The 12,014-nt window shown below is 44.0% G+C and overlaps 1 protein-coding gene across 1 annotated transcript; it reads right to left on the bottom strand.

Moving 5' to 3' along the window:
- Positions 1 to 328: 328 nt before the first annotated feature.
- Positions 329 to 2,291, bottom strand: VMO1 (vitelline membrane outer layer 1 homolog). Its single transcript, XM_010117357.2, is given in 3 exon segments — positions 329 to 611; positions 1,349 to 1,443; positions 2,121 to 2,291. Coding segments are annotated over 3 exon segments (549 nt in total).
- Positions 2,292 to 12,014: the final 9,723 nt, after the last annotated feature.

Below are 12,014 nucleotides of genomic sequence, written 5' to 3'. Positions count from 1 at the left end.
AACTCATCAGTCAGAGAAAAAAAAAAAAAAAGTTGAGAAATCTGTTTCTCAGCTCACAGCAATTGTCAGAGATTGAGCATTTTCACAGTGATATACCAGCAGTTAGACGATGTGATGATTCTTGCGAACGTAATACACTTTGGTAACTATGAGAAGCTGTGCTAGTGTAGTGGCAGCTGTAAAAGACATCATCATCTAAGGCATTGATTAGTATAGCAAGATGCAAACAGTCAAAATGTCACAGGCATGCCCCAGTATAAAGCTAGAGCCAAGCTTTACTGATGTTTCATTTGCTGTGGGATATGGGATGTGAAGGCAGTGATGAAGATCATTTACAGCAGAACTTCACATTATTGAGAGCTATGTCATCCTGAAGGCCCTCTGGGGGATCTACCTTGGTCTGGAGACCACATACGTTGCAGCTTTTGCCCCATGGGCCAAATCTGCCTCATGACAATCCATCACCTACTAGCACAGTTGCATGTGAACATCTGAACTGGATGTTGTTGGCTGCTGTGTTATCACCTCCTCCTTGGGACTTCTTTGTCCTCAGTGAGAAGGAGATCAGGTAACCTCCAGGGCAAACCTGGAAGTTGGTCCAGGTACCCCACCTGACAAAAAAGCAGACAGAGAAATATCTGAGCTCTGCAAACTGCTGCAAAGTGCTCCTTCTCCTTACAATGCTCCCCTCAAGCTTACCACTTCCTTGCTTACAGCAGTGACCAGCCCAATATCCTGCTGCAGTCTGGGGCCGCTTAATTTCTTCTTTTTTTTCCCCTCCCTTCCAAGGGTATACTTTTCTCTTTATTGGTATTTCCTCAGAAAAACAACAGGAAGTCTGAGATTGGATAATTACAGTTCTGGTGGAAACTTCAAGGATGGCCTGAGCACGTATTTTACAATGAATCCTTGACCTGTCTGACAAGTACACACTGGGCGGCAGGGAGAGCAGACACTCTGCTGTCCGGAGGTGCAGTGCTCTTCACTTCAGCAGGGCCAGGGTTTCACCGAAACAGTTTCTAAACGTATGGTTAAAATCCCCTTTCCTTGCATCTGCCCCATGCATTGCATATTTCCAAGAAGGACTCTAGCCCTGGGACTATACTTGGGTTATTCACAGTGCTCTGCAGAAACTTTAAGAGCAAAGAGAATGCAGTAATGTGAATTAACTGTGTTTAATTACCCTAAAAATGAATGAACAAAAAAATCCAATTTACTTTAATTTACTTTATACCAGAGCACTCTGCAGACAAAACAAGTCAGAGAATAGACCCCTGCAAATGGTGACACCTATGGATGTTTTGTGAGCTGGTGCATGACAAACAAGGGAAAAAACAGTGTCACTTACTCCCCCACCCAGGACTGGATGACTGAGTCACCTTGCCAACACAGGCAGGTGCCATTCAGAGCTGTGTCATCTCTCCCAGACTGGGAGAGCTCCACCTGCAGTAGAAGATGCACAGGGACAGAGGTAAAGGCAAGAGGGAGAAGACTGGGGAAAAGTCCTTTAAGTGCCAGTCATATAAAGTCTGAATTCCTTTCTATAATAAGAAGGAGCAAATGCCTTGGGAAGCACATGCTAAAAGATGTCTGTCATACTGGGAAACTGTAACGTACCTAAATAACCCCTATAACATGTTCTTCTTTGTGTTTTCTAACTCTTTCTGATCCAACATGTAAGGCAGAGACTTTGAGTCCCACGAGAGATGCTGGAGGAGGCTGCCTCTCTCCCTGACTCCAACAGCAGATTTTGGCACTGACATGGTTTCTCCCAGCAACATCAACTACATGGAGACTGTGTATCTGCCAGCACGCCTCTATCCAGCTCGAAAGAAAAACAATTCTGGCAGTAGCCCTGTTTTTTCTGTATCTAATGGAGACCTCTTGTCCTAAAAAAAAAAAAAATCATATTTTTCTTTTACTGGTGTAACTATAATGGCAACATTTTCTAGGCTAAATTTTCCAAAAGACTCATAGTTTTATGTGCAGAGTACCATACTCAAGAAGAGAAAAAACTCTGCAGGAAGTCCTTAGACTCTGCAGAAGACCCTCTTAGGAGGTGGAAAGCTGTATATCAGGGCACAGGAACAGGAAATAGCGGGAAATAGGGAGAATTTTGCCTTCAGCACAAATCCATTGGCATAGCCATAGTGGCAAAATTGCCAAGTCCCCCACTTGCCCCCGTGGCCTCCATTGGGCACAGTGAGGACAGAGGTGTATTCATGTGCCCCTGTGCCCAGGGTACAGAGGGAGAGGAGCAAGATGAGGGTAGCTGGCATGAGGAGCTTCATCCCTTGCACTCTGCACCTGCTGAAGGAGAGCTGGTATGCGGACAGGCGAATTTATACCCTGCCAAGGCAGTTTGCCTTTCCCCCTCAGTCCATTGACGAACACCACAGGAACAATAGTTTCTTCCCAGACAGTGGCTCAGCAGCTGCTGACCTGCTCACAGTGCCCATGAGGAGCTCCCTGGGCACACAGAGAGTTCAACAGCCAACACGAAGCAGATGCTGTGGTGCTCCTTCCAGTGCTCATGGTGCCTGTGGAGCAACTTGGCAGAGGCTTGCTATCCATTCCTGCTGCTGGCTCTGCATATACTTGGCCATAGGGATGTTTGCCTTTGGAGGGAAACTGTCCTAACCATTTCAGTTATTGCTGGATGTCTGGCAAAACAGGTCAATCTATACAAAGAAACACAGGGGACCTTGTCTGGAACAAAGTATAAGTAAACTCAAGACTGTGTCTCCCAGCACCCTGTATTGAATAGGACTCATGGTAAGCTTGACATATGTGTAGGCTGTTTATAATTTCAGTGATGACATTTTTGCACTATGATTTTTATTTCAATAAAAAACACTGTGCTTTGCAACAAGCTTAACTGAAGTCAGAAATGCTGGCATGCCCACAGTGATTATCAGAGAGACAGCAAAAAAATATGCCATTGCAAGGGGAGACGGAAGGCAGGTTTTCCAGAAAGGTGACACCGAACTTGAGTGCACAGTATTTGAGGATGCCAGGATGCAGGGAGAAGTGAATTTGAAACCCTGGAGTTGAAACTCTCTTAACCTGCAGATGACCGATGCTCCCTAGGGCTCTTAGTCTCAGTCTGCCAGACCCTTAGGGGTCTGGCAGAAGCTGTTCCGTTGTTCAGGAGGCAAAGAGAATATATTTGAGGAAAGTATCTCGAGGTTCAGGATTTTATAGCAAGACAAGGTGCCAAACCTTGAATTGTCAGAAGATAGAGTCTCCTTCTTCTAGGTTTCTCTTTCAATCTGCTCTGCTCTCTCTGTTCCTGTCCCATTAAGAGGTGATGTTGTCTTTCCCACCCTTGGCTCTGTACTACCTTCCTCCTTGTCAGTGCTTTGTGCAGGTCACAATACCCGATACCTGAGATTTCAGAACATACGGTTTAGTAACTAGTATGTACAAATGCCATTGATTTCTGTTACCGTGTAGTGGAGCTAGTTTTGTCTGGATGCCTTGGAAAGTTTTCTAAGATCAGCTAACCTCAAATATCAAAAAAACCTCTACAATGGTGAGATCTGGACCTCTCACTGACATGTGTACCCACTTTCTCACTCCCTCTCCTGTATTTTAATATCCTTGAAATAGTGTCAGAATACAATTTCAAAGAAAATTGGCAAACTGACTAATTTAATTAACAAAACATGCCTACACTAAATTTATGATGATATAGGGTATTTCATGCTTTCATTTGTCATCCAACTGAATACTGAATTTTTTGCAAGCAGAGGAGCGTGAAATTTATGCCACTATTTTTCAGCTTTTATGAATATTTCTAAAAATTTAAAAATAAATAGATGAATAAAATATTAACTGGTATAATAATTTTATAAAATTAATATTTTTATACAATGAAATATTTAAAATCTATATGGAACATGCAAAATAAATATATATCTACAACATATAAAAACATATTTTGCACTTTTGTGCGTTGTCTTTCTCATAATCTCGATTTCTCATATTCCAGTACATCTGCTGCTTCCCAAAGGACAGTGATCATCTGAGAGAATTTCCCAGCCTCTTTCTAGAGCTTTTGAAAAGCACAGCAGTAGACTGTGAAGTCATACAAGACCACACCTGCTTCAAATTTCTCACTCCCTTTCAGTCTCCAGTGGCTCTACTCTCCATTCGCAGCCCACTCACCTCCACCCTGCTCCTTGTGGTCCGTCAGGTGCTCTACAAGCCTGTGGAGATCTTGACGTACTTCAGCGTGGTACACTCTGTGTTCTGAAGAAGGTCACTCACTACAGTAATTTCTGGGGCTTAACTTCTTAAAATCGTAAGGATTGGGCATTTTTAAAACTGAGTAATTAATATTATTTCTGTGGCAGGAAGAGAAAATCAGTTCCTATCACCTCCTCTACTAAGTGTTTTGTAGAATTCCCTGCAAAAGATTAAATATACTAATTCAGAAATAGTTTGAAGTTTCTTTTATCAACAAGACATAGAAGTAGAAATGAGCATTGCATCATAACTTTCAGCTATTCATATTACCCTCCATCTTGCTCCCTTCTTCACAGGATCCAGCTGACACCAGAAGTTTCCAGGAGGAGCTGGGAGGGGTCTAGTATGATGGTTTGCAAAGAGACAGAAACAAAGGACAAGCAGGAGAGAATTTGCGTCTTCAACTGAGATCCAGGGTCTGCATCAGCTCATAGATCATCTGTTGAGCTGCCAGCAGATCCTCTGAGCTGGGGAAGTGAAAGCAACTTCTGGTGAACTAATTTTCTCTGGAAGTGAATAAAACCTGCAGGAAAGTCAGGTGGATTGAAAACTGGCCAAATGGCCAGGCCCAGAGGGTGGTGATCAGAGGCACAAAGTCTGGTGGGAGGCCAGTCGCTACTGGTGTACTCCTGGGGTCAATACTGGGTCCAATCCTGTTTAAAACTTCATTAATGATCTAGATGATGGGGCACTGTATCCTCTGCAGATTTGCTGGTGACACCAAACAGAAAGGAGTGGCTGATAGACCAGAGGATCATGCTGCCGTCCAGAGGGACCTTGACAGGCTGGAAAAATTGGCTGATGGGAACTTCAGGAAGTTCATCAAGGATGAGTGCAAAGTCGTGCACATGAAGAAGAACAACCCCAGGCATCAGTGCATAGTGGTGGCCACCCAGCTAGGAAGGAGCTTTGAAGAAAAGGACCTGGGGATCCTGGTGAACACCAAGCTGAACATGAGCCAGTAATGGGCCCGTCAGAAAAAAAAAAAGGTGTGTGAGCCGACACAGGCAGGACTCAGGAACAATCATGAGACCAGGAATGAAATGTAAAGAGTAGATTTATTCCCATTACCTCACAAAATTGAGGAATCTCCCAAGAAATACCCAGGCAGAGGTATGCAAGCGAGGACGCAGGCACAGCAGAGCTCAGTCCTTGCTAGAGAGTTAGAGAGAGAGATCACTAGAGAGTGAGAGAGATTCCGAACCTGTCGTTTGCGCCTATATATCAGGGATTCACAGAGGCATAGTTTACCACTGTGCTTTGGTCTTTCAACACAGCAGGGCAGGAATCCGAAGCATGTTTGATAGGGTGCCTCTGAGTCTACCACAGGCCTGTGTTATCTAAGCACAGAGGTTCTACTTGTCAAGTACACAAGACTAAACAACAATTAGTGTGATATATGTGTTTTTCGACACCCCAGCTGCAAGTCATTTGAGCATATTTAAAATCCTCCCTGCCAGTCTTCTATTATTTTCCCACAGAAGACAAATGGTATCCTGGGCTGCATCAGGCAAAGTATTGCCAGCAGGTCAAGGGAAGGGATCCTTCCCCTCTGCTCAGCACTGGTGAGATTACACCTGGAGTGCTGTGTCCAGTTCTGGGCTCCTCAGTATAAGAAAGACATGGACATACTGGAGAGAGTTCAACAAAGGGTCATAAAAATTGTGAAGGGACTGTAACATCTCTCCTATGAGGAAAGGCTGAGAGAGTTGGGACTGTTCAGCCTGGAGATTAGAAGGTTCGGGGAGAATCTCATCGTGTATATAAACACCTGAATGGGGAGTGCAAAGAGGATTGAGGCAGGCTCTTTTCAGTGGTGCTCAGTTACAGGACCAGAGGCAATGAGCACAAACTGACACACAAGAGGTTCATTCTGAACATCAGGAAACACTTTTTTGTAGTGACAGTGACTGAGCACTGGCACAGGTTCGCAGAGAGGTTGTGGAGTCTCCATCCTTGGAGATATTCAAAAGCCATCTGGACAAGGTCCTGGGCAACCAGCTCTAGGTGACTCCGCTTGAGCAGAGAGTGGGACCAGATGACCTCCAGAGGTCCCTTCAATCTCAAGCATTCTGGGATTCTGTGATTCTGTGAACTGGAAGGAACAACAAGACAGCACAAATGGCCATGAAGGTAATCTCAGTGATATTTTTTTCAGCTGTAGGAACGGTTGAAGACAGCAAGCGCCCAGGATCTCAGGAGAGGAGTGAAGGTAGACAGCATCCACCAAAGAAGTCAGTAAGTACAGAGGGGCAATTTTGCCACCCACCAGCTCTCAGTAGCCATGTCCCTCAGCAGCTCCAATGTCCAAACTGGCCATTACAATTACATATAAATCAGGTGTGAATCACACAGACTAGGTCTGTCAAAACCTCCTCACCTGCAGCTTGGGATGAAGATGAGACAACCCTCAGGTAGCTGCATCCTGCAAAAGAACTCACTGTCTACATCAACAAACCCAGAAATCGCACCTATTGGCAAAGAAACATGAAAGGGCAACAGATAACTTATTCTATTCTATGAAAGTATGAATAAGCAGGGTTGTATTATCTAGAAAAAAAAAACAGGTGGGATTCTAACTGGATGTAGACATTCACAGTGCAAATGTCTCCATCTGAAATAATCACCATGGGCTCCCTTTATAGCCACTGAGAGAGACAATAAGACGACAACAGAGAGAAACAGATAGATACCTTCACATGAACTTCTCCCTAAAAATACCCATTCATTTCTGCTGACTACAGGGAGATAGGATCCCCATGTGGACTACTCTTGTAACCTCAATCTCTTTTTAGGCTTTAGTAGGCTAAAAACAGTAGTGCTGAATTAGAATTAGTTTTCAGTAATACAGGCAAATGTTTAAAAGAAGATGAGTAATCAAATTACTTGCTGTCTGGTCCTCATTTTCTCATTTGTTAAATTGACTCAGATTAATAGAAAACAGAATAGCAGGAAAAATGCAAGTGAGAGACATCAAAAGTGAGACAAGAGCCAGTATTTTCTAGATGCATGAGCAGAGAAAGACGCTTTACAACAAACAACAGACTAAGTATAGCTCTTTCTCAGATGTAGGAGGAGATGGTTTTGTATTACTGATGGGGTGTAAAGAACTCCACTCTGAGCTGGTGCTTCTCTTGTTGTGAACTTGTTTAAGGCAGTTTCCCACCTGCCCCTAACCCTCAACTTTCATGTAAAACTTCCCTTGGAAACTTAGACAATTTGGTTATCTTACCTTCTAAGCTGAGCATCCATTAGTAGTTTTTAGGACAGAAAATACAATCTTTACAGTTTGTCATATTTTTTATTTCTATATTATCAATAAAACTAATTTCCTTCATATATGACTTATGTATGTCTTCTTTCTACAGCCTTATTCTTAATTTGCTCATTGTAATTTTTGCTTACAATGACTAATCATTTTAACATATTCTTGTGAAAGCCTAATTGCTCTGCAGTGGGAGCTCTCAGTTTCTTGCTGTTCCCAATTCCTTTCTGGGAGCCAACATATCAAAACTGCTTCTTTTTACCAGAGAGTACCACAGAACAATCCTCTCTACAAATGAATCTGAGACAGAGAACCTGAAGAAAAGTAATAAGACGTCTTGTCCATGTCTGCAGCCCTAAAACAGGATCAGTCTACACCTAAGAGTTCCCAAAGGATGAAGGGTGTTTGTCCAACTTGTGCTTAAAAACTTTCAATGATAAACACACCCCAGATCCCTTAAGCGAGACAGTCTAGTGCTCAACTGTCCTAATGACTGCTGAAATTTAAGACATTTTTTTCTTGTTCATAATAGTATAGTTTATTTATAAATATTTATAGATAAACTCTACAACCACTGACGCACATGAGGATTATTGTCACATCCCTCTTCAGACTTGTCTTCCTACTAAATAACCCAAATTCTTTCAATCCTACTGCTTTTTAGATCTAGTGATTTGTGGGGTTGGTTTGAGGATATTTTTTTTTGCTCTCCTCTACTGATAGGTCCGCAGATTCTTTGAATTTCGTCATCTAGAACTGTATCCAATATTTGAGCTAAGATGGATCAAAATGCTAAGGAGAGAAGAGGGATTATTCAGCATGGCTGGATGCTTGCACTTTAATTTAGGCTTTCCAGTACAATTCCTGTCATTTCAAAACAGTATGACACTTTTGCCTCATGCTCAGGTTATGATCCGCCACACTCAGAATTGCTACAGTGGATCCCTACCCTTTTCCTTCATACTAAATTTATTTCACTATTACTTGCTGTCTGTCATGGCCACACAAGAACTGAGAACACATAAATAGTCCACTTGTCGCTAAATCTCATTGTGACTTCTACTTGCATAGCATGGCCAGCAAGCAAATCAAACATCCTTGAGAAACCTTTTGAGCAGAAAGAAAGCAGAGAACATGGCCAGTAATGAAGAAATTGTTTTGCTCATGTCTCATAGTTATGTACACTCTTTGCGCCAAAACGTTCACTTCTTTTCCTGAAGGCTGTGTTAAGGGTCAGATTCAGCAGGAAAGGAGGTTCACAGATCAGAACTAGAGGATAGTAGCTAAAAAAGTAAGCCTATCTGCTCAGGCAGGATTGTACAAGGGCAGCCAGGGATGAAGAGAGGTGCTGTCAGGCTGCAGCCCAGGTGTGCTGGAAGGAGGTGGAGAGAAGCTGCAAAGAGAACAGCTGGGGCCTGCAGATAAGGCCATAGCAGGCAACTCAGTTCTTTTCTACCCAGGGTACAGGACACCATCAGGTGACAACAGAAACCAGGTGTCGTAGTTTAGCCCCACTCAGGACCAAGCTATGCAGTCTCTCACGCACTCCCCTCACCCTCCAAGGGAATGGGGGAGAGATAATATAACAAAAAGGCTCGAGGTTTGAGATAAGGACAGGGAGAGATCATTGACGTTACCATTACAGGCAAAACAGACTCAACTTGGGGAAAACTATTTATTTATTTTTATTAATAAAACCCAAGCAGGATAATGAGGAAAAGAACAAAAACAACTTCCCCCCACCCCTCCCTCTTCCCAGACTTAACTTCATTTCAATTATCTCCACTTCCTTCCCTCTCCAGGCAGCACAGGGGGGAACAGGGAATGGGGATTGTGGTCAGTTCATCACTTGTCACTTTCCACCGCTCCTTCCTTCTCAGGGGAAGAACTCCTCACATTCCTCCCCTGCTCCAGCATGGGGTCCCTCCCATGGGCTACAGTCCTTCATGAACTGCTCCAGCACATTCTGCACTGGCGCTCCATGGGCCACAGCCTCCTTCAGGCATCTGCCTTCCCCATCGTGGGGTCCTCCACAGGCTGCAGGTGGATCTCTGCTCCTCCGTGGACCTCCATGGGCTGCAGGGGCACAGCCTGCTCCACCATGGTCATCACCACAGGCTGCAGGGGAATCCTGGCCAGGAGCAGCATTACTCCTCCTCCTCCTTCTTCACTGACGGTGGCATCCACAGCCATTCCTCTCACAAGAAATTCTTCACAATCAGCTGATGCCTCTCCAGTTCTCCTCAAATCTCATCTCCTCTCCACTTCTTGCAGCCAGGCTGGGCCGAGTTGGACCCAGACAGCCACCCAGCGGGAGGCCTGGAAGGCCCACAGGGCTCGCGGCTCCCCTTCTCTGCCTCTGCTTCAGATTTGTCACATCTTTTTCTTCTTTTTTTCTCTTTTTTCCCTTCTTAAATATGTTATCACAGACACCTTATCACAGAACACTCCATCACCAATTGGCTTGACCCTGGCCAGCGGCAGGTCTACCCTAAACCCAAACAAGTCCACCAGACAAAAGGGAAACTTCTGGCAGCTTCTTGCAGAAGCTGGCACTGTAGTCCCCCCCTCCCCCCACTAAACGAAATCAACACTCCAAGGCATTATCTCATTTGGCTCTGAAACATGACTCTTTCTGAAGGTTTAATCCTGCATACAGTGTTTTCTAGCCCTCTCATCACTTTTGCTGATCTCTTCTGGACTGTACCCAGCTGGTCACACCTGTTTTGAACAGCATTTCAACAGAGACTTTGCCAGTGCAGCATAGTACCGGAAAGGTGGGAACTTTCTACTTGCTTGTTTAGTTAAAATGCCCAATGAGATAGCAAGGGTGGGACCAGCGTCTCCCCTCCTGCAGAACTGCTGCCTCACCAGTCACTCTCTCTCAGCTCTCTCTGAAGGTGGTTATTCTCATGTCAGTGTAATACTTTGCCCCTGTGCTTATTTTGAATTCTATCTCCGTCCTCTAGTGTCTTCAGCATCTCCCAGGTTGGTGCAATCTACAAATTTAATAAGCAAACTTTCTATTCTACCATGCATGTCATTAATAAAAATGTAATTCAAGACCCAGAACAATCTCTTGTGGAACATGGCTCAATATATGTTTCTAAAATTGCATTGGGCTTTTGACATTTTTTACTATTGATTCAAATTTATAATTAACAAAAAAAAAAAGGAGACAGACTCTCCTGTAGTGCAGATTTACTGACAGCGAGAGATTGAATGTCAGTTTATACCAACTGCAAATCTATGACTATATCTTCAACTAAAGATCACTTCACATATGAAAACTCTAGTGACTTATTCTGAAAATGCAGTGGCAAAAGTTCTCAGGATTAGCCTTAACCACAGCTGCCAGGCTCTTCAGTCCCCTGAACATGAGTGTTGTGGTGTATCTAATAAGTCCAAAGTGATCCACTTCCCTGTTCCATGTCAGGGTCCTACTCCCCTGGCTGTATATACTGTGTACACACTAGTGCATGCCTGGGCTTTCTTCTCCAGTGGTTCCCTTGGTGGGAATAGGCTGCCACCAGCTACAGCATATTCTGCATTGGGTTGTAGATCAATCAGCATAATGGAGGCAAGTCAGTCCTCACCACTTGGCCATGGAAAACTATCTGGTGCTAACAGCAATGCCAGCAACGGTACTTCAGTCCCAGAGTGTCCCCTGCAGAGAGCTGGGACCTCACGACTGCTTTGTCACCAACGTCACCTTCCCCAAACTCCGACTGGTGAATCTTGACCATCCTCATCAGTTCTTTTCCTTCCTCTTTAACTGCCCTGTCGAAAAAGGCAGCATGTGCTGCAGCTGGGTTTTGGCCATGCCTACAGTGGCAGCGTGGCATGCATGCTAGCTTGGTAACACCAAGCCAAAAAGAGCAGATTGAGGTCTGCGCAGAGTTGGGGGAGGGAGGAAAGGAGGAAAAAGAAAAGGAAAGAAAGAAACGTGTACAAAGCTCTGGAAAGAAAATTGAGTGTTTGTAGATTATTTTGATAAGTACCATATCATTCAAAGTATACCTTCACTTTTAGAAGGACTTAATTACCAGATCCCAAGCACAGGTGAAGGGGAGGATGAAAAGAACGGAGAGGATGTGTCCTTGACATCAAAATGTCTAAAAGTGTTTAATATATATAAAGACCTTTTTCTTATATAAAAATTTTGTAACTCCTAAGATGATTCAGGTGTTGGTTGAAAATACTTTAGCCACTCTGAGATACATGTGCATAAACAGAGCAGATTGCACCCTGGCCTGCACCAAGTGCCAGGCAATGCAATGGTCTCTGCTATACCACATGTTTTGACAAAGAGTCTTGAGGCCACCACCCTAAGATGAAGACTCATGGGAGAGCAACCATGTTGTCGTAGTTCAGCCCCAATGGGGACCAGACTACGCAGTCTCTCTCTCACTCCCCCCCGACTCTCCGAGAGAATAGGAGGAGATTTGACAAACAAAAGAAAACCAGGAGAAAAAAAAAACCAAACACGCGGGTTGAG

Source organism: Chlamydotis macqueenii, chromosome 1, assembly GCF_036417535.1.
Source record: "Chlamydotis macqueenii isolate bChlMac1 chromosome 1, bChlMac1.mat, whole genome shotgun sequence".
In the NCBI taxonomy this organism is placed as follows: Eukaryota; Metazoa; Chordata; class Aves; order Otidiformes; family Otididae; genus Chlamydotis; species Chlamydotis macqueenii.
This window is presented reverse-complemented; position numbering and strand designations above follow the sequence as displayed.